The sequence below is a fragment of the Falco peregrinus genome, chromosome 4 (genome assembly GCF_023634155.1).
Source record: "Falco peregrinus isolate bFalPer1 chromosome 4, bFalPer1.pri, whole genome shotgun sequence".
Lineage (NCBI taxonomy): Eukaryota > Metazoa > Chordata > Aves > Falconiformes > Falconidae > Falco > Falco peregrinus.
In genome coordinates, this window is record NC_073724.1 from 78,081,915 (window position 1) to 78,103,538 (window position 21,624).

The 21,624-nt window shown below is 42.9% G+C and overlaps 1 protein-coding gene across 1 annotated transcript; it reads right to left on the reverse strand.

Annotated features, from left to right (window-relative positions):
• Positions 1 to 346: 346 nt before the first annotated feature.
• KLF5 (KLF transcription factor 5) lies at positions 347 to 19,062 on the reverse strand. The gene is made up of 4 exons (XM_055803062.1): positions 18,639 to 19,062; positions 15,874 to 16,744; positions 14,742 to 14,801; positions 347 to 2,311 (listed from the first exon to the last, which is right to left on the reverse strand). Exons 1-4 carry the CDS (start codon positions 18,867 to 18,869, stop codon positions 2,133 to 2,135), a joined length of 1,341 nt encoding a protein of 446 aa, XP_055659037.1. The 5' UTR covers positions 18,870 to 19,062; the 3' UTR covers positions 347 to 2,132.
• Positions 19,063 to 21,624: the final 2,562 nt, after the last annotated feature.

Sequence of the window (21,624 nt, forward strand, 5' to 3'; positions counted from 1 at the left end):
ACAGGTTTTACCCATTTTGGAAGTGGGAGAGAATTTGTACGCACCAGACTGTACCTTTAATTTACAATCACACTATTGTGGATGGACAATCACAACCAGTTTCAGGCTACTGTACACTCCCTGTAAAGTTCTGATGGCAGAGAGGCACTATTCTTTATCCCTTCACGTTTATTATATTCATGAGGGCCAAATGCAGAAGTGCCAGGTACTTTCCAAACAGACAAACCCTGCTATGAAGAAGACATTCTTAGCTTAATATTGCTACGCTTTCCAGCTCCCAGTGCAAAACCACAGAACTTTCATTGTCAGAAGCTGCAGAGAGCACATGCACATGCACACACACACATCAGGCACTTTGTTTTATTTTGCAAAAAGAAAAAAAAAAAGTCTTTATATATAAACCATTTCATTCTCTCTCAAAACATTCTACAACTATACAGCTGTTTGCTCCATCATTTGCATAGGAAATACCACAATACAAAAATAAGGTAGGGGAGAGGCAAAAGAAGCAAAACAGCAACCAATTTATGCATGTGTTTCCACATATAAACATTTGAAGCCTTACAAAATTATTTACATCGTTTGTCAAATATTTACATTAAGAGCAACATTTCTAACTATAACAAACAAAACTATAATTTATCAAGTATATGTAAAATTGTCTTAAAAAAAAAAAAAAAAAGAGTCTATCATATACCACAAATAAATAAAGACAAACAACAGTTTTAACAAAGCTAGGTTTTCCTGCAAGACCCTTTTTTTGGTATTTTGATTGTCTACTCTAGCCTTTGGTTGACAGCTTAATATTACGGCTTGTGAAGTCCAGAAATTTAATAGGTTTGTTTGGTTTTCTCCTGTTGTCTGGCCAAATCCTACATGGTCTAACCTCATCTTTGGCCCTTCATCTACTATTTCAAGGCTGAACACGGTGGATCAAAGTCATTGTTAGCATAAAAGGGCACCACTTCATTGACTTCAGTGGCGTTTCAGCTACTTTTGTCAGCAGTAAATTTTCCCCTGCGTGTGTCAATCTGAACAGTGGCTTAACTAAACTGCTCTGTAATTTTAAACAAAATTACTGTATCCTTTACCTTCTAGTAAATTACATGCAATGTCCACACGAAACTAGATCATACTGGTGCTGAACCAGCTTAACATGTCGATGTATGAAAATTGCATCCTAAATCCTTCTTTTTAAAGTAATACTAAGTTTAGCTTATAGTAAGAGGTTTAACATTCTGTGTTCATTGTAACTATCCCCGTTATTTAAGCTTCCCACATTGACTTACAGTTCATTCTACATGTTTTGCCCTTTTAAGCAATTTGAAAACAAAATCCTGCTTTGAATATTCAGTGCACACCGTTTGAATTAACAGGTATAAAACATCTGAATACTTAGCTCATTTCTTTTAAGAAAAATGAAGCTAAGTTGGTACTGTTTTGAGAGGTATTTGAATAACTTTTTTTTTGTAAATGTGCCATGTTATCAAATGTAAAATAACTACTTTTTTCAGACGATTCTTAAAAAACTTTTGTATTAAACCTAAAAAGCTGATCTGCAAATTTACAAAATCTTTGTCTTTGCAAACATGCAACGTACAGAACAAAATGTTTTGTTCTATGGCCGTTTATGAATTTTTCTACGTATTTTACTTCCACAGAATGACTTAACATTTAAAAAAACCCCCACAAGTACTAAATATGTCCAGTAAAAACCTGACAGATTACAATTAATGGCTTTTCCACTGCGTTCATTCATCTGCAGCCTCTCATTAACTCATTTACTAAACATTGCCACAATAGTGACAGTGCTTTGGTCAAAACACTGCAAGAGAAAAAGAAAAATGTACAAAGCTGCAATGTGTCAAGCCATAATACTTGTAAAGAGATGAAACCTGCTGACTAAAGCCATATACATCATGACAGCAAACAAATGACCGAACACTCTGGTATTGTGATACAGTGTCTTCCCTTTTTCTGCATAAATATACAAAATATACATTTCCAGTTTCTTTTGAGATTTCTTTTAAACGGATAACTCATACACAAAAATTAAACTAATTTTAGTTGTATGTCGAGAGTCAATAGGAAATTGCATAGATACAAAACAGCCTCAACGACAAGTCCAGCTTCTAGTTCTGATGCCTCTTCATGTGGAGAGCCAGGTGATCAGAGCGGGAGAAGCTGCGATTGCAGACAGCGCACTGGAAGGGCTTTGCCCCCGTGTGCTTCCTGTAGTGGCGCGTTAATTCATCCGAGCGAGCGAATCTCCAGTCACAGCCTTCCCACGTGCACTTGTATGGTTTCTCACCTGAAAGAGAGCACGTAGAAATGAGACTGCTGTCACTCTTCAGGAGGAAATTGATGTGAGATCACATTGAATAGCGTTGCTCTTGAACTTACAGAACTATGACAAAACAGGACCTGACGTTTCCTAATTATTCACAGCTCTATTCAATAGGGCCCAAACAGCCCCTTTGTTTTTTCAGTGAATTTTACTCTTGAATCTGTGATTTAATACCTCAGTAAAATACCTCAAACATACAAATTGGAGACAGCTACAGTACAGAAGAAATGCACAGAAGTAAAAAAACTGCATGAGACTGAAATATGCTCACTTACACTCATCTCAGTATGACAGGGAGTAGGAAAAAACCCATGTAGTCTCATGTGACTGTCTGGCCTAGTTTGTAACTTACACTTGTACCTTTTAAAAATGGGTGAATTAAGTTATACAGAAGTTTTTTTAAGAGGTCTGAAATAGGAAGGAAGATTTCTATAAAGATTCTTTGTGGCGTGCAGATATTTTCAAGAGCTTCTGATGTGTGAAGAAAGGGGCACTGTGTGTTACAAACACAACGGGGACAGTATTTTCTAAATGTCAGAGGCAATAAAAACTTGCAGCATCCTGGCTTGGGCTAGCTATAGATAGGGGAAAGCACCTAAAGGATCAAAGCACCCGTTTTCAGAATTAAGTGTCTACAATCAGGTGTTTAAATAGCCATATTTTAGAGGTGGCAAGTGCTTGCTGCTTCCATCAGTCTATACTGACAAAGCAGCACGGCATCTCTGAAAACTTGCTGTACTACAGCAGCTCTGAACACAATTTTGTGTCCAGCTAGTCTTGAATATACTGGCCCAAGCACCTAAAATATTTGCATTCATCCATTTTAGAAGTACAAACAGAGTCTTTTAAGCATGCCTATAATTTATAGGTGTTTGTTGAAATGGGAGAAATATGAAGCCACAAAGCCAAGATGACTTCCATGTGAAACCAGAACTTTATGAGTGTACATGCACCTGCTCTGGAGCTGATATGGACATGATGTCACCATACAAGCAAGCTTCACAGAAAGAGGCTAAGATTACCTATTTATAGGCTATTGCTTGATGCTGGTTGACAAAAACACTCTTCAGTTGGAAGAGTGGATTGTTATCTACATCCTTTTTTACTAAACTCTGCAACAGCTTCATCTGGAGCAGAATCAGACCAAGGCTGAGCTTTCCAAAAGTCCTTTCCAACACACCTTACAGATCCTCTCCCTCTCTGTTGGTCTCAGATCTTTACCCTCACGGTCTCAATCTCTATTTTACCATCATATGAGCACGCAGAAGAAAGACAGAAGCCAATATCCTGCAATCAGACTGTTTGTTCTGCACCAGTCATGCAGAGAACACCATCTGAGAAACTCCAAAACATCACTTCACAGACACTAATTCATTATTCAGATGGAATTATGAAACTGGTTTTGCCCGGGAGTTTCTACTGCTTCTTGTGATCAACTAACTAGTAACTTTGTGTCTACTACTAAGAGCAGAACCAGCCCTTTGCTCACAAAGGGAATGTGGCTTCAAGTTGGCAGCACGGAAACAACCAGAACCAGAACTCTACAAGAAAAACTAACCCCTCAACCTCCTTTTTGCATAAATCTTGATCGGGATTTATTGAAATCACAGTGGAAATGTATCATTCCTTAAGAAAAACAAACTTAGAGCCTGGCATCGCCTCTCAGAGTTCAAAATTATTTGGTGGATGGCAAATTAGAACACAAATAACTTTACATTTCTGTCATAGTTGAATTTAGTCTGTCTGATGCTGACTGAAGATCAGAATGATCCATCACATAGGACTCTTTTTTGCTCCATGCATCATATACTGTAGGTTAAAATACAGATTTACTTCAAACTCGATGTATAATGCTTTTCTAAAGTCAGAGAAGCCATCTGAGGTAACACATTTGGTCTTCATGGCAGAATGACAGGAAAGGTATCTATACAGGAAGGGATCTTTTAAACTATATACATCATAATGTATTTAAACTGGGTTATTAATGCAGTCTGCAAAAGACTGTGTTGCTGATCCGTAGGGATAGCACCAGGGAGATCATCCGTGAATACTTGGTGTTAAATGTGCACATACAGAAGTTGCACAAAAGCATTACTCCTGCATTCAACGAAACTTAAAAAACTAAACTACACCTTAACTTAAAGCCAGTGTATTTCTTTCTTTTTCTCCTTTCTTTCTCCTTTTCTCCCACATTGGCTTCAAAATCTTCTTTAAAAGCCTTCACTTAAAACTGCCATATTATACTTGATGCTGAATCCCCAGACTTGCGATCCTGCTATCCTAGCTGCTCAGACAGACCATATACATAGTCAGGCCTTTATACACTCAAAATGCTTGCTCATCCACTCAATCTGCTCATGCAGAATTATACAAGGAATGAAAGAAATGGTAAAGAGGGCAGGAAAATACCACTAGTCGAACAAAAGCCCAGGAATATCCAGACCAGACTGGAATGGGGACCAGGAGATTAAAATCAGTTTCCAAGCCTGGCATCAAGGAGGTATATAGTATGTGCAACTTCACTGAGTATCGGACTACGCTGTACTGACAAAGCAGTCGCAAAGTTATGCCGTGTAGGTGGTACGTGACCGTGTCTGAGTCCAAATGAAACTGCTGTCCCCATTAAAACTTCTTTTAACCTGTGAGCAGCATCAGCAGGTGATACAAAGGCTCCTGGTATATGAACTGCCAGCTGTTGGGGAAGCGGTGAACCCTGTGCCTTGCTGGGTGCCACAGCTTCCAATTCAACACCGAATCAAATCGCCAGATGCCCATCAAACTCCAGGGGACCCAACTTCCCAGAAACACTATCCAAACCTTACCCCACTGTCCTGGTCACTTCACCACCTGCCACAGCCATGAATCCCCCTGGGCAAGAGCACTGCTCAGGGGAAGAGCTAGGCAGGGCCAAGCGGAACAGCACTGCTCCTCCTTGCCGGCTGACTTCTGCAGACCTGAGCTAAACCAAGTAGCGCTCAGGGGATGCGTGGAGGGGAACAAGCTGGTGCTTTACACAGATTGTTTTAACAGTATTACTTCTATGTACTGGAAATTAAAATCAGAATGCTGCTTTTAACCCCTGCTTTGGCCAACGGTGAGAACTGGAAAATGTATTTTTAGCACCAGCGTAGAGGCCTGGATTATTTTGAATAAATCCTAGGGGTAAAATACTGAATATCTATGTTTGTAATGCTAGTTTCCGTTGGAAAGTTCTATTTAAGAACTGAATCAATTTCAAATGTTTTCCTTTTGGGCAAGGAGGAAGGGGGGCAAGAAAAAGAAGGTGGAGATTATTTTCACTCTTTTAAAGCAAGCAGAACAACTAGCTGGTAGTGTTTTCTCTCTCTCAACCTATACACATGCTTTTTGTCATTTAGCAGAAGTAAGATTTTAGTTTAAGTTCCCACAGCAAGGGAAAAAGAGCCTCATGTTACAATTTTCTGAAGTGATCCTACTTCTTTGCTATGTTGACTTTAAAGCACTGACAAATTTGGGGTTGAAGATTTATTTTTTCAAAAAGCAGGTATACACAACAAAGGACACTGAACCCTTTATCCACTGTTTTCATTGGCTATATAGTAATGTAAGATTTGTTTACTTTAATGATTGTGCGAAATACAGTAGCTGTAAAGTTTCAGAAATATTTGGTTTTCCTCCAGCAATTTAGGGCTTCTATAGAGTGTTAAACCAAGAATGCCACTGGTCATCAAATATGAAGGCAGTACAGCTCGGTTACTGGAACACGATCGTGGTATCAAACAGATATTTCACTGTAAAAGCAAGAAAACAGCTAACTCCTCCACTTCAGGGGAGCTTCCATGGGATTTGTTAGAATGTCAACACTGTTCAACTAAAACACCATGGAGGAAGCTGGTACCGATTTCCAGCCAAATAGCACACTCCAACCCTTTCTTCCCAAGCCAGAAATATTATACACAGCACTTCTGGGAAACAGAACTGCTTTCCTTTAAATTATACTTCAACAGGATAGGGACTTCATAAGTTTAATTGGATTTCTGCATAACCTCCTTCCAGTATCACCGAATTAAAATATTTTGCTAGGCTTATACATCACAAAATATATCTTTAAGTTCTTGAGCTGTTAATATGTATCCATTCTCCAGTTAAAAAAAAAAAATACATTTGTGGAGCATGAGAAACAGACTTGTGCTTGAGCACAGAAATTTTAAGCCCCAATGTTTAGCTTGGAAGCTCTTTTACAGAAAGAGCTTTACCTAGTCAAGAGATAAGGGAGTTTAACCTGAAAGGAGACTATTTTGCTTGCAACATGTCTATTAAAAAAAAAGTAAATATAATGCTCTGAGATTGCAAGGATGTCAAAAAGGTGTCTGGATATCCACATATACCATGCTAACAAAACCAGCCACTTCAACAGATAAACTATGCCAAGGTAGATCCCAAGGTTTGGCATCCTTGTCGATACCACAAGAGAATGATCTGGACCACTGAGGCACACCGTGGGCTCTTCTCTCTTCAATTCATCATCTTGGGATTAGTCATGCCAAAATGCAGCAATTGCTTTCCTAACATGAATTCTAGCCACTGGCAGCAACCATCATGGCCATGCTCACTTGGGTGAGGTACAGGGTCACCAGTGGGGGGGTGGTCATTTTGAAGACACTCTCTCTTCAACATACAGCCTCTGTTCCAGAAAATGTTTCTGTTTAAAATTCTGTTCATAAAAAAACGAGTCACTGAAAACCTCCATTAGTGATTAATTTCCCCGTTAACAAGAAAATAAGCTTCCTTATTTCACCAAAGAGTTCTGTGACTTTATTTCTGCAATTCACTGTTAGGATGGCTTTCTCTAAATATAAAGCTGCAAACAGCAAGGGTCAGATTTTCAAACCTAAAGTTAGGTAACTCTACTGGTATGCAGAAATCCAAATACAGGTATTACACCAGCCAACGCCTACAACTTCTCTTATTTCCTATCAGAAATTTCTGTCAGAGTAATGAGTTTGGAGCTTCCTTGAAGAAGAAAAAGCAGCAGCCTTTTCAAAGGCTCCAAAAAGACAACACCTGATTACAGCTCCTAAGGGTATAAAAGTATAAAGACATCCCCCCCCCCCCCCATTCTTTCCATCTTTTTACTATTACTTGTGTTTATTATGAAATTATTTCTGGTGGCAAGTGTTTGGCCTTAAAAATATTCAACTAGGTGTGATAAAAAAGTGGTAGGCAAAGAGGTTTCTGCATCATAATTGCACCTACGTAACCTATATTACGCCCAGTTTCAAAACAAATTATTATAAAGATTTATGTGGTCTCAGAATTTTCTGGTGTATTTCTTTTCAAAATTTTCACAGCTTAACATTATTTGTCTTAGTTTCTTGACATGTTATAGCCTCAAATTTTTAGAAAAAATAAGAACAAATGAAATGTTTTTCCTCTTAGTTTGCCTGAAATAGCTCTCTTCCAGTTCATAGCATCAGGGTTTTAAACCCTAGTCTCTTCCAGGCTGACTGGAACTGAAAGTAGTTGCTCGGGTCTATGTCTGCACTCATTCAAAAGAAGTTTGTAGCTCCCGACACTTACCTAAAATTAGACCTTCCTCTGACATCGACTAAAGCTATAGTGAACATTAAAAGCAGCTTGTTGGTTGGGGATTTACCCTTTTCTAATACAGGGGGATTTTTTTGAGAAAGAGCAGAAAGCTGAAACGTAAAAAAAAAAAATAATCCCTCAGGTGTTTAAAAGTTCTTTAGTGCACTGAAATTCTAGCTTGTGCAAGATGGAGATGGATCAGAGGGCTGACAGTATGCAACGTACATCCAGCTTATTTTGTGAGTGACAAAATGAATTTAGTCCTTGAAATATCCAGCCCACCACAGATATGAATGCATAACATATGCTGCACATTTTCAAATGTGATAAAGCCTCTGCCTAGTATAGTAATGGCTAGAGGGTGACCATTAAGTAATGCTTCACAACAGAAAAGCATTTTAAGGACTCCTGTAACAGAGAGCTGTTAGGCCTCGTTAAGTCCAATCACTGATAAATCAAGTAATATTTGATCTCTCTAATAAAAGCACGAACAGGAAAAGAGATGACGGACCGGTAAGCAAAAAGGATGGTCAAGAGATTAGTACATCATTTACTTTCTGACTAGTGAGGTGCAGAAGGCATTATCTTCTCAGAGCTCCCACCAATGCTTGAAGCACTCTTATTTTGCTAAGTGTTGTCTTACGCAGCTCACGGATTACTAGGGAATCTTGACTGTCCTGTGCGATGGTTTATTTTCTTTCTGGTATAACATTCTGTCTTAACAGAGGTGGTCTCTCTTCAAGGAGATATGCAAACAAAGAGGAAAGGAATTTTTTGTTTTTTAACTAGGTTTATAAGAAATCCATCCATCTGGGGTGCATGGCTGTGTCTACACATTCTGTGCTGGAGAACACATTTCCTCATCTATGCCTGTGGTGCAAGAGCAGTTCTTTAGCTCTCACACCAATAACACTGGCTCTTCTACAGTCAGATAAGAGGCGCTCTTAAAATGGAATTTATTAAACATGTACTGTAGACTTCCAGATTTCCACCTACTGTATGCACACACACACACAAAAAAATTTAATTGGAAGCAATACATTAAAGCTGTTTTAACTTAAGGCAAAGCACTGTACACTTGCCAAAATCAAAGGTTTTAATATGTCCTTAATCAGAGTTGTTGCAGATCACTGAATATAAATAATGCAGCCTGACAGGACAGGAATGCTGCTACCAAGATACTCAGACTAAACTAGGACATTACTTAAATGTTTCTAATCTTTCACCAATGGGAGGTGCAGGTCATCTAACAAACAACAAACAACACACTACCCTGGAACCAGGAGTCAATCGTCCCAGTCAAGCCCTGAAATTAATTACAATAAGGAATGTCTAATCAAATAATGGAAAGTTTTAATCACTGGCAATTGCTGTGATTCTTGGTACTATATTAGCCTATGTAGGGCGGTCTCAAAATGAACTATATTTAAAGCCAGTCTCTTAGGTCAACAGTTTCCTTATCAGGAATCAAATATCCTGGAACTGAAGTTTAATCCTCTCAGGCAGCAATTGACAGAAACAACAGTTTTTTTAAGCTTTTTCATGCTTAGAGGGACTTTCTAGGCTTTTAATCAAAAAGAAAATATTAGGCTTTTCTTTTCAATATCTAAAATCTAACAGGACTACCTCTCACCTGACACCTTGGAATTTAATTCCTGCTTCATAAAAACTGCATGCTGGACACTGATGTGAATGACCAGTAATATTTACGTAAAATGTATGTTTACGTTGTAGGATTTCACCCCCTTTTGAGCACACACTCAAACATGTATACTTACTTACAACTACAGATAAAGAACTGGATCAATTAATCACAAGATCTGCCATCATTCACAAAGTGTTTGAAAAAAATTACATTATTTTCCCTTAAACTGTGGTTTGCACAGGAAAATAATGTACTTCCATTTCTGACACAGGCAACTAATGGATTTAGCAGAATTCATAAATAAAAGATATCAACATATTCTCCAGCAGTGCCTAGCGACACCACACTTTAATGCGCTTTGTCAACAGTTTTATTTAACTCTCCTGCATTTTTTCCTTATTGTCTCTATCAATGATGGCATTTACCGACACCTCCTTAAAGTATAATCTGTGCAACTGACTCATCTAACAGGTTAAAGCAGCAGAATCGACACAGAAATATTACTTAATAGCTGTTTTCATGACGCAAATATTTTTCCAGGATGAGGTTTGCGACACACACAGAAAACTGCAACCACAAACAAAGCAGGCTTTTGGTGCCTCCATTTCCCATTTGTGCACTATGAGTGAAATCCCTCACCTAAGTCTCAGGATGATTTGAGTCAATACAAGATGCTTTTTTTCCAGCAGAAGTCCAACTACCACTTATCTTCCCTTCTGAACAATGGGCATCCTGAATTCCCAGGCAATTCTGTATTGTACCACCTTTAACAAGCATCTATATACAGCTATGGTAAACTTGGAGCGCCGAGTCCTATGGACTGCTGAAATCTATTGCACACAACTGGTTCTAATTCTGATGTACCATCAGAGCCTAATTCTGGATCTATTGAGGCAGAGATCTAAAATAAAATGTTTAACACCTTGAGCAGCCGCACAAGTCGGCAGCTGTCCCATGCCTACATAAACATTTGAAATAACTAGGGACAGTGGAAGTATTTTGAGTGCATCTCATTTAGAGAAATGCCATTTCTCTTGAGTTATCTCGGCCGCCACTTCCCATCACGAAATACAAACTAGATCTATAGATAGAGATGAAATAGTTCTGCAGTTAATGCTAGAAACTATTAATGGCAAGCCCACCATGTGACCAGAGAACATGCCTGTACAAAGGCTCTGTATAGGGAAAACCAACATGCAGCTGGAAAACGTCCTCAATGTGCGTGCCTTGATGTGTTCAAAACAATGACAGATTTTCCTCTTAAAAACATACACAATTCTGAAGCATGCAGCTGTTCACAGAAATATTAAAAAAACCCACCACACTGGAGCCAGTAGCAATTCTGCAGTTACAGGTAGGGTGCAGGTAGGGTATTCCAGGGCCCTGCGTATCAAAGGTTCAACTTCCACAGGCCAAATCTTTAACATATATAAAGAAATCTAACAGGGTAAGTTATAGGACTGCTGTTTCTAAAGGATTACTTAATATATATGTATTCGCTTGGACGTCAGAAAAGGAACCGAAATGAGGTTCATCTACAACACGCATGTAACTGCTTTTCACTGATACCTGGCATGTTTTTCAAGTTGGACACAGAGCCTTAAGGTGGTTTTACTGCTGGCAGCCTGCAATAAATGCATAACCCCCTCCCTCATTATATACTGTAGTTGCACCATGCCGGTTATGAAACACAACTTGTTCCATGACTAACAGGTAAAATTATTTTAAAAGAAAATCCCTCCTTCAAGTGGTCAAAAAATTCAGTCTGTTTTGAGAGATGTTCCAATGGGTACTTTAGCACACTGAATACCATTTCACCTGTTTCAAAAACAGCTAATATTAAGTGTTTTAAGGTACTAAAATTTACCAACATCTCTTACAGAACTGCATGGAGATGATACAAAATGCCCTGTATCTTTCCAGAATTCGAATCTTTGTTCATGTTCAATTTTGGGGTTACAAGTTTATCAGCAACTAAAATTTACTTCATAATTTACAAACACTACAGCACTAACTAGAGAAAGAAAAACGTGTGCCTGCTTCAGTGACTGGTACAAATACATTAACCTTGCTTAGCTCTTACGTGAATAATGAACTCCTAACCAACAGCAAAAGTCCAGTGTAATTACATTAAATCAGAATAACTATACCAGCTTATACTACCTGACTTTGTATAAGGTAAGCTTGGGAACACCTAGGAAGAAAAATATAAGGGGCTTTCCTCTTGCCCATTTCTTATAGTTGTATTTAAATGTAATTTTTAAAGTCTGACAGTGTATTCACATCTGAACTGGAAAAGACTACAGCCTACATTCCACCTATCAAATATAACATTTCTCTTAGGTTTGTTCTCAAAGAGGTTTGTTCTCAAAGAACGTCTACTAAACCCAGTGAAAGCCTTTCAGAAGAGAAAAGCTGCTAAATAAATACTGTGAAAAGGCTGAGATTTTCCAATACAAAAGGAAAACCATAAGGTCTGTCTTGACTTTTAATGGCAGACAAACTTTGCTGCAGGCTCTTTTATTTTAAGATGACAGATTGCTGAGAAGGGCGGGGACTGGTTGGGATGAGAGAGAGACTGTAGCCCATTTTAAAAGGTATTGTTAAGAAACTAAGAATAAGGAGAAAACAACTTCAGTGGTCCATGATTACTAAAGAACGGGTTTAGCCAGATAAACAGGTCTGCTATCCCTGAAGGGATTTGAAAGAATATCACACACAACTTTATTGAAATGGATTACGTGACACTTGCTTTTAGACTTTGAAGGTAAAGGTTTCACAAAAGTATTTAAAAAAAAAAAATTAAAAACCAGAAAATCAAAGCTTAATAGTGCTGTATGACTTCATAGTTCTGGGGGATGGGACGCGGAGAGGCACACACCCAATTTTAGCCCTCGGCATCAAGCTCTTCTCTTTGGAGATCAATAGCGAGATTCCCTTGCGCTTCTGGGGAAGCTGTGCAACTTCACAGGCTTCCCCGAGTTTGTGCCCATTTACTTTAATATTCATCTAATCAAATTTACCGTACTTGGTAAGTCATAGATCTTGCTCATAATACACATTTCAACCATATGTTAAGGCAGAGATCACAACTGGTGCTTGAAATCTTCAAGTATTAAGTGAATGTTCAAGAGTTAAACTAAGCAAACTCTGAAATAATGCAGGTAACAGGATACAGACTCACATTCTTGCATGTACTGCACGATTTAGACAGTTTATCCCTTCATTCACCTCCCCCGAAGACCCTTTGTGTTACAGACTTGCTTAAGTTCACTAGATTTTTATCTAAAACAACATTCTTGTTTCCATGAATACATCAGCTCCTCTGACCTTTGCACATTTATCCACATTTCTAAGGTCAAATATCTATAAAGTGAAGGCAACAATAAACGTTAGTGACCCTAAGCAATATGTTAGTGATGTGGTATTTCTATGCACACAAGTATTAACCTTATAAACCCTGAAGTCATTATTACTTAAGGTTCAAAAAAAGATATAAATTGATTTAAAAAAGTAAAAGTGTACATTTCAAATGTTTACTGTATAATTTTCATTTTTAGACTAAAACTTTGCTTTTATCTCTGTTCCTAGTTATTGTATAATAGCAAGTGAGATATTTAAAACTGGTATTTAGCTGCTGGCTCAAGTGCGTAAGTGGAAATCGCACACAAATTTACAGATTATTTATTAAACAGCAATGAGATTATACTCTCTGACACCATTCAGGTTTATAGCCTCATGAAAATACTCCTTTCTTACTAAGCTTACTGCTAATGAGTGATTATATAAATCAAAATCTAACAGTGTTCTTGTTTAGTCTATTACTAATGCAAAGCAATAACCTTTGTACAGGTGCTTTTAATTTTTTACTGCAACTGCAACACAAGTAACTCATCTATCAAAACAAAATTTCCAGAGTAACATTTAGCCTGGAGATAATAAATTTTTTACGATAATCCAACGATCCATTCAAAATAGCTGCTGAATAGACAGCCTTGTTTCCATAGAGACAGTGAAACATTTTGTTAGATCATAGCTCATGCTGTTCTGTTTTGACGTTTGGTTTAAACTCAGGTGAAACCCTGTTACTTGAACGGCACAGCCGCAGAGCTGACAGCCTGCTTCAATAAGCAAGTTACTTGAATTGTGACTAGTGTTTTGGTCTGAACTGAGGTCCACGTGTAAAAGAGCTGGGGTTCATACTCAGTTTTAAAAACAGGAGTCACAGCCCTCGCATTTGATTTCTTTACAAAATCAGTCATGTGCTTTTCACTGATTTAGAACGAGCAGTACTAAGATCCCAGCAAAGAACTGTCCTAAATAGTTTCAGGCATGCTGTTGGTGAGCTACATTTTTCTGTCTCCCTCTCTCCTCCTTCCCCCTGCCTCAGCAGGTGAACCCTTAGGAAGACGCATCTAGGGTAGTTCCACCTCCCAACTGCTGCGCTCTGCACACATGGCTCCTGCGCCCGCGCACAAGAAACACTGTCCCCAGCTCCACTCCATGTGGGCCCATGAGTGGGGACTGCCTCCGTAGCTGCAGGCAGAAATTGATCAAGATATGAAAAACAAGCGTGATACACTGACACTTTTCATTTCCTCCATTTTAATGTCTTTCACTGACAAAACTGTGAAATTATGCCTTTTTTAGAAAAGTAAATATGCAGAACCACTTGTCTTTAAAAGAAAGTACACTTAATGCTAAGAATGAAGCAAATGGAGTTACCTTGGGAGTCTTTGCGATATTTCTCAAAAATTCTAGGATTAAATAGTTCTAACAAGTCGAAGAGAAAGTCCAAACCAGAAAATTATATCTATTTAGATAAATCTTGAAAACTATAACATGATTACTACGCTTAATTCATTGCCCAAGGAAAAAGCGTTGTTTTTTTTTTTTTTTTTTAAACACTTCATGGCATTTTAGATTGAAAAGGGAAGTTTCCGTCTGTTCTATTCTTAGCTATTTTGAGTTCTGTATTATAAAAGGTTTAACAAAACTGCATTAAGAATAAAAGCAACTATTCTTCTCATTGACCAAACCTTAAATTTTTCTTAACTGAACTGCCAGCCTGAGCCCACACCACTCTACGGAAAAGAGAGAAGACAGGAGATCAAACACACTTGCTTTCTCAGAAAATACGTAAACCATGAATGAACAGGCAGTAAGAGAGTGAGTACATACCCGTGTGAGTTCTCAGGTGTGCTTTTAAGTGAGAAGACTTTGTATAAACTTTCGTGCAGCCTAAAACAAAACAAAACAAAAAAGCAGAGAGGCATTTCAGTAGGGAGAACAGGAATGCTCCACGTTATGTTTAAACTTCCTCACTCAGTGCTGGCATAATATCTGGAAACGCTTCACCCAGCACCATTTAGAAGTAAAATCTGATCTAGAAAGCTCCCAGACGTATGCTGCTTTACACAGAAAAGAGAAAAATGCTTATGTTTCTGACTTACTACCTTTTAACGTAGTATAGACCAATACCTACTACAATATATGTACAGTAACACCTGCTACCTAAGTTGACAACTCAGAAGGGGACTTTATTTTTTTTTTTTTAAGATTTCCTAGAGAATGTGATCAAGCCAGACTTGGCTGTCACTGTCACCCAGGGCTCACCATAACTCTTCCATGAAGCATTTATCATACAGCACACCAAATGGGTGATACACCGCTGAGAATTACGATGGCAAAGAGGGAGATCAACCACAGGCAGACATTTCTCTCTATGCTCACATGGGCGTGAGTGCCTTGTATCTGGGATCACGTACTACACGGAGGCAGAGTTTATAGTCAGGTCCCTCTTCCCCTTCAGCATAGGAGAAGGAGAGGCTGGAAGGGAATCCATCTGTGGACAATTTTCAGAGATAGCTTTTAATGGGTTTATGCAGGCAGCTGAATCCCCTAACAAGGCTGTGGCCTCGGCTACCAGAAGCTGAAATGATTCTTTCAGCGCCACCTGATTCAAACTGAGCTGTACTGTGCTAGACAAACTAAGCCTGTGCTCCATCACAGGTACTGGAAAAGTGAGAGCAGGAGCTCCCTGACTTACATCAAGTTTTACAGCATGGTAAAATGAGCTCAGGTGTTTAAGAGAATTACAAGTGATTTGAAGAAAAGGGTACATATTATTTAAAGAATGTGAAAGTGTGCCACACAAAACAATAAAGAAGAGAAATTCTACTTTGACAAGAACTGTTCGGTTCTCCCTAGGTGTAGACTACAGCTAAAGAAAACCACTTATACCTCATCCATGATTATTCACACTTTTTTTTTTTATTGCGAGAACTGGGATTTTCTGGCACAGATCGCTTACCAGGATAGTCACAGTAGTGGATACGTCTTTTCTCCAGATCTGGGTTACTTCTCCTGTTGTACCTGACTGGTTGGATGTTCTGGGAGGTTATGGGCAGAGTTGCTGGTAAATTTGGATTGTGAATGGCCAGCTTGGAAGCTATAGTTGCAGCGTATGATGGAGGAGGGGTTAAATTCTGTAGCATCTCTGCTTGTCTGTCTGGACTTCCAGGCTCTGAGCTTGGGGGTGAAGGAGGGAAGTAAGTGGCCTGCTGCTGCAGAAACTGGTTTGGCATGCTGTAGGTGCAAGGGGGGATGCCCTGGAACTGTTTCATTGCAGTCTGTGGAACAGCCGAGGAGAGAGTGTTAAGGCCCGCCATGGCTGACGGCATGGAGACATTGTTAAGGGAGTCCATCACGGCTGCCTGAGTAGTAGTGTTGGGCATATCTAAATCCGGCGAGCTCAAGAGCTGATATAACTGGCCTTGCTGGGGTGTGACGGAAAGATGAACATCTGGAGTAGGAAGCTCCTGCTTGATGAAAATGTTGTTCACATCGGGAGTTTGGTGGGAGCTGAAGATGCTGGTAAATTCGGGGAGGGCCTGAGTTGGGGCAGGGGCAGGGGCAGCAGTTTCGCTCTGGTGACTGAAGATGGTGACTGGCTCTGTCTTGATGTGGGTGACACAGGGTCGCTGAGATTTGTACAGGCCAGTTCTCAGGTGGCTAATGTCAGGTAGGAAGACATTCATGTTGATGCTGTAAGGCAACCCTTCGCTGTCAGTGAAAAACTGGTCTACAACCGAGGCACTGTCTCTTCTGTATTTCTTATGTTCGGGGATGACAGGAACGGGCGGGAGCTGAGGTGCCAGGTATTTCTCCATCTCACATCTTGTCTATAAAAACAAAACAGACCATAATCCATGGGATTTGTTACCACCTGAGAAAGACGGTGGCATGCAGGTCGTGTCAGGCTTTGCAAATAGAAGGCAATACTGTTCAGCCAGCCACAAGCTACCTACGGAGGAAGTTATAAACCTCCACCCTAATGAAAACCTGTATTTTATAATCAGCGCGCTAATCAACATTATCAAGGACAAGGAGATAAAGTCATGGCACAAGTCGTTCACACAGAGCAAGATCGATCTGATGTTTCAGCTTACAACAAACTTTCATCTTTGATGCCTACAAGACAGTGCAAGGTGCAGAAATGACAGGCGCTGTGCCTAATCTGAAGATCTCCTGCTCTGGAATTCACTGCGGGAGCAGGGTGACTGCCTATCTGTTTCACTCGCTTCTCTTTGAAATGCTAACTCTAAAAGCCACATCCTCTGCTGGCTTTTTGAATACTAATACTGCAAATAATGTTAATATATTTTTTTTCTGTACTTCCATAATTCTTCATCCTTAAAAGAAAGGTATTTGATTAGAAATATGACACCAAAGTGTAAAGTTATGAATAATATGCAATAAAAAGAAGATGGGCTGACTGTATCAGAGTACCCTTTGTGTAAAGTGTCTCTAGGACTACGCTTTAAAAAAAAATAATAATCTGTGCAGCGTATAATTGGCTAATAGCGTGATAAACACATCCCTGTCCGTGCCTCGGTCCTAGGAGAGCTCTTTAATTACTGGGAAATCATTCTCTTAGCGTAGTGGTGCGAGGGAATCCGTGGGTGGCTGGAGCCCGATACATTACTGGTACAGTCATCGGCAAAGCATTTATCACGCACTCTCCAGTGGGCAAATGCTACATTCCCCCCTGTCCCGTCAAGACAGTGCTCATACCAGACCCGTTTAGCACCCCGCAAGAGAAAGCAGCTGACAGACAGCAACTCTGCCCTAAAGTGGATTTTAGAACCTTTCTTCAAAGACCCCCGGTAAACACCACAAACAAACAGAGCCGCCTTCCCGTCCCTTTGATCTGGATCTGCCCCGACATGCCAGGCTACTTTTTCCAGCTCTTGTTTACGAGCCGAGGGCAGCTCGCTTTGAAGGCTGGAGTTATTTATTCGTTGTGGAAGACGCCACCGAAAGGCAGCGCCCGACAGACCGCTGCCCAGCGCCAGGGGCTCCCGGGACCCCCGTCCCACCAGCGCCGGGGGCTGGGGCCGCGGGCACCCCCGCGCAGGCGGAGGCCGGTGCCTCACCGGGGCGCCCGCCGGGAGCCGCCCCTCAGCGGGCACCGTCCGCGGCCGCAGCCTTCCCGCTTTTAGCTCCTCCAGCTGTTTGCCTGCGGATCCGCTCCCAGGCAGCCTCCTGGGGCCGGCAGAAAGTCCCGGGAAGTCCCCCCTCGCCCGGTGCGCCGTGTCCCCCGTTCCCCCACCCCCGCCCCCGAACATGACTCCCTGCGTGGGCGAGGCGGACAGGCGGCCGCTCTAATTCTGCCGCCGGGCAAGTGCAAAGGCAGCAGCTGTAGTTTTCAACACACCCGCGGGGGCAGCCCCGCTCCCCCGCCCCGGGCCGGCCCGCCGGCCGCCGCCGGAGCCCGCGCCCCGCCTCAGCCCCGGCCGCCTCAGCCGCGCCCCGGGCCGCCTCGCCGCGCGCCGCCGGCGGGAAGGCGCGAGCCCTCCCTGCCCCGCGCCCCTCCGCACGGGCGGGCCGGCCGGCCCCCGCCCCCACCTCGCCGCCGCCTCAGCCCGGCACCTCGGGGTCCGCTGCCCCGGCCCCGCCAGCCGGCCCCACCCAGTCCCGCCCGCCCGCTCCTCAGCGGCCGCTCCCCGCCCGGGCGGCCCGCCGCGGGAGAGGGGCGATGGCCGGCGGGCTGCGAGAGGGCTGGTCGCCGCCTACCTGTACCATCTCCTCCGCCGGCAGGGTCGCGCCGCCGCCCCCGCCGCCGCCCCCCGGGTGCTGCTGCTGCTGCTGCTGCTGAGGCGGCGGCGGCTGCTGCTTCAGGTCCTCCCCGGGGAAGATCGCTGCCTCCCTGGCCCCCAGCACGGGCTTGAGCTGCGCGAACACCGGCTCCTCGGGCTGCTGCACAGGACCCAGGCGGGCGCTCATGGTCAGCACCCTGGTGGCCATGAGGCGGGCTGGCGGCTGCGGCGGGTGCGGCGCGGACGGGCTGCCCGCCCCGGCGCAGGGGGACTGGCCCGCGGGCGGCTCCGGGCGGGCGGTGGCTACTCGTGCGCTCACTCCCCAGGAGCCCCGGCCCGAGCGCGCATCCACTCCCGTGTCGTCAGTGCCTCCGCCTGTACCTGGCCGCGGGTATCTACCCGGTGACACACGCCCGCCTCTATTTCACCCTACTCCACCCCCGGCCCCCCCTACACCCCACCCAGCCCGGAGAAGTGGGCCGGCCCTGCGGGCTGCCCTGCCTACGGGGAGCGCGGACGGCTCCTCCCCGCGGCGCGCCTGCCCTGCCCTGCCCCGCTCCGCTCCGCTCCGCTGCGGCGTGCCCCGGGGAGCGCGGCGGCGGCGGCAAGGGGTGGCGGGGTGGCCGGGCCCCGGCCCCAGCCACGGCCCCGGCCCCGGCCTCGGCCCCGGCCCGGCGGGGCGGTAACGCGGGGCCAGCAGCTGGGCTGCCGCCGGCCTTGCGCTGCCGGTCCAGCGGCCCGGCGCGGGGTGCCCGGTGCAAGGTCCGGTCGCTGCCGGCGCGCCGCCGTGTGCGGAGGGGGCTGTGTGCGGGCAGGGCTGCGGTGTGCGGCGGGGCTGCGGTGTGCGGGCAGGAGCGCTGTGCGGGCAGGGCTGTGCGAGAAGGAGCTGTGCGGGCAGCGGCTGTGGTGGCAGGGCTGTGTGGTGGCAGGGCTGTGTGGTGGCAGGGCTGTGTGGTGGCAGGGCTGTGTGGTGGCAGGGCTGTGCGGGCAGGGCTGTGCGGGCAGGGCTGTGCGGGCAGGGGCGGCCGGCGCGGTGCTCGCAGCAGAGTGGAAGAGGGTTTTCAACAAGTTCGGCGCTTTGCCGAGGACCCTCTCGTCCTTCAGTATTATTTATAGTCTTTTAAAGAAGCGCTGCTAATGTAGGCATTTTAAAATACCCGTCTCTCTTACCTTTCATCTTCAAAAGGATTTTAAAGGCCGTCATTCAAATTTATATTTTTTTGTCCCGAAGGCAACTCATACTCGAAACCTTCTGCTAATAAATTTTAGTGCTGCAGTATACATCTCCACCGTACCCTGTGAAAATGCGCTTATAGAAATAGCTCAGAAAAGAAGGAAGAAAGGGAGAGGAAAAGAGATGGCGACAATTGTCTCCTCTTCCCCCCCCCCGGGGTGAGGCAAGTTTCTATTTACTTGTTTTGAGGTGTGGTTTCGATGCAAAGCGTATTTCCCTGTAGACACAGGACAGTGAGCTAAGCTCCCGCATGTTTCACCGAAGGAGGGGAAAAAGGAGGGACGCCGTCCTTTTGTGCAACACCAAAGGGCTCACGTATGGGAAAAGTACAGCACATAGTGGAGCCTCGGGAAAAAAAAACAAACTTTCCACCTTTCTGCTGGCCCTGCCAGCCCTATGCTCCCGGTGTGTGGGGAAGGAGCCTATGAATCCACCGAAATGTTGGCAAACTCTCGCTCCCCGCGTTTATCCCCTATCATTTGCAGACAAGGCTCTGGTTTTTAAACATAAAAAAGCTTTTTTTTCTGGTCAGCCTGGCACTCCTCCCCTTTGCCTTCCAGTCCACAGAGAGTAGGATGTCTCAGAGCCCGCATGTAGAGAGCTAATTACAGAACCAGGAAAGAGTTCAGCCTAACATTTCTTTACACAAACCTTCTGTTTAGCAATACGTAGCCGCTTGATGCTTGTTATTACTAATGTAGATCCGGCTACTCCCGTCAGTGTAGCATTTAAAGCCATGCAGGCTAATTTCCATCCAACACTAACATGTATTCACACTTAGACAATATGCAACTTCAGTGTCCTTTTCTGAAGACTCATCGCTGGCATTTCTTTCTCCATTCTAGCCCAGAAACAGGTGGTTTAACCTACAGATGTTAAAATAATGTTTTGGGTTTGTGTGAATGCCCTTCACGTAACACTAGTTTAGTGTTATGCTTCAAACTATGTTTTTTGGGTGCCCTTTGTGTACCCTATTTCAACCCAGTTAAGCTTTGAACTAGTTTTTACCCTCTGAAATTACAAGTTTAGTATAAGCTGCTCTGTAACAGCTTTAAAAATGCAAAGCTAGTGATACTGCATTATGCTGTCTGGAAATTAATTTGGCTGTAATTCATCTGTATCAGAAACAACATAGGGCTAGGTAGCATCTGATGTAGCGCATATACTAGTAACTTTCAGACATTTATGTAAATTGTATGGCTATAGTAACTGAAATGTTTCTGAGACTTGCACACTTTAATTATATGTTTTACCTCCATCTGATTAAATGAACGATAAACAGATCATTTCAAAATTGTTTTTTTGTTTTGCATTGTTTTATATATGTACATTTATAAAGGGCCTGCTCTGGCAAACACTTTGGCAGGTTAATTAGAACAGTATCGCTATGTATACTTAAACATTTTCAGAAGCAGCTCTGAATGTGTTTTTTATTTTTGGAAAAGGGTGTAATTAGGTCTGAACTGCAGGTAAATAAATTCAATCCCATCATGATGTTTTTGTGCTAATGCTGGGCCAGGTCTTTTGTCAAGAAACAGTCAGTGGAAGATCACTAAAGACTATGTAATTTTTAAAGGGTGATTTTTAATTTTGGCATTTTTACGGTCACTAACAATTAAACAGTCAAGTCAGATTGACTTTTGTTTCTGCTTAGGTTTGCTGCTTATCTGACCTGCACAGTGCTGCACTGTTTAGCTTACAGATAATCTAAATGCATATTTAGATCCAG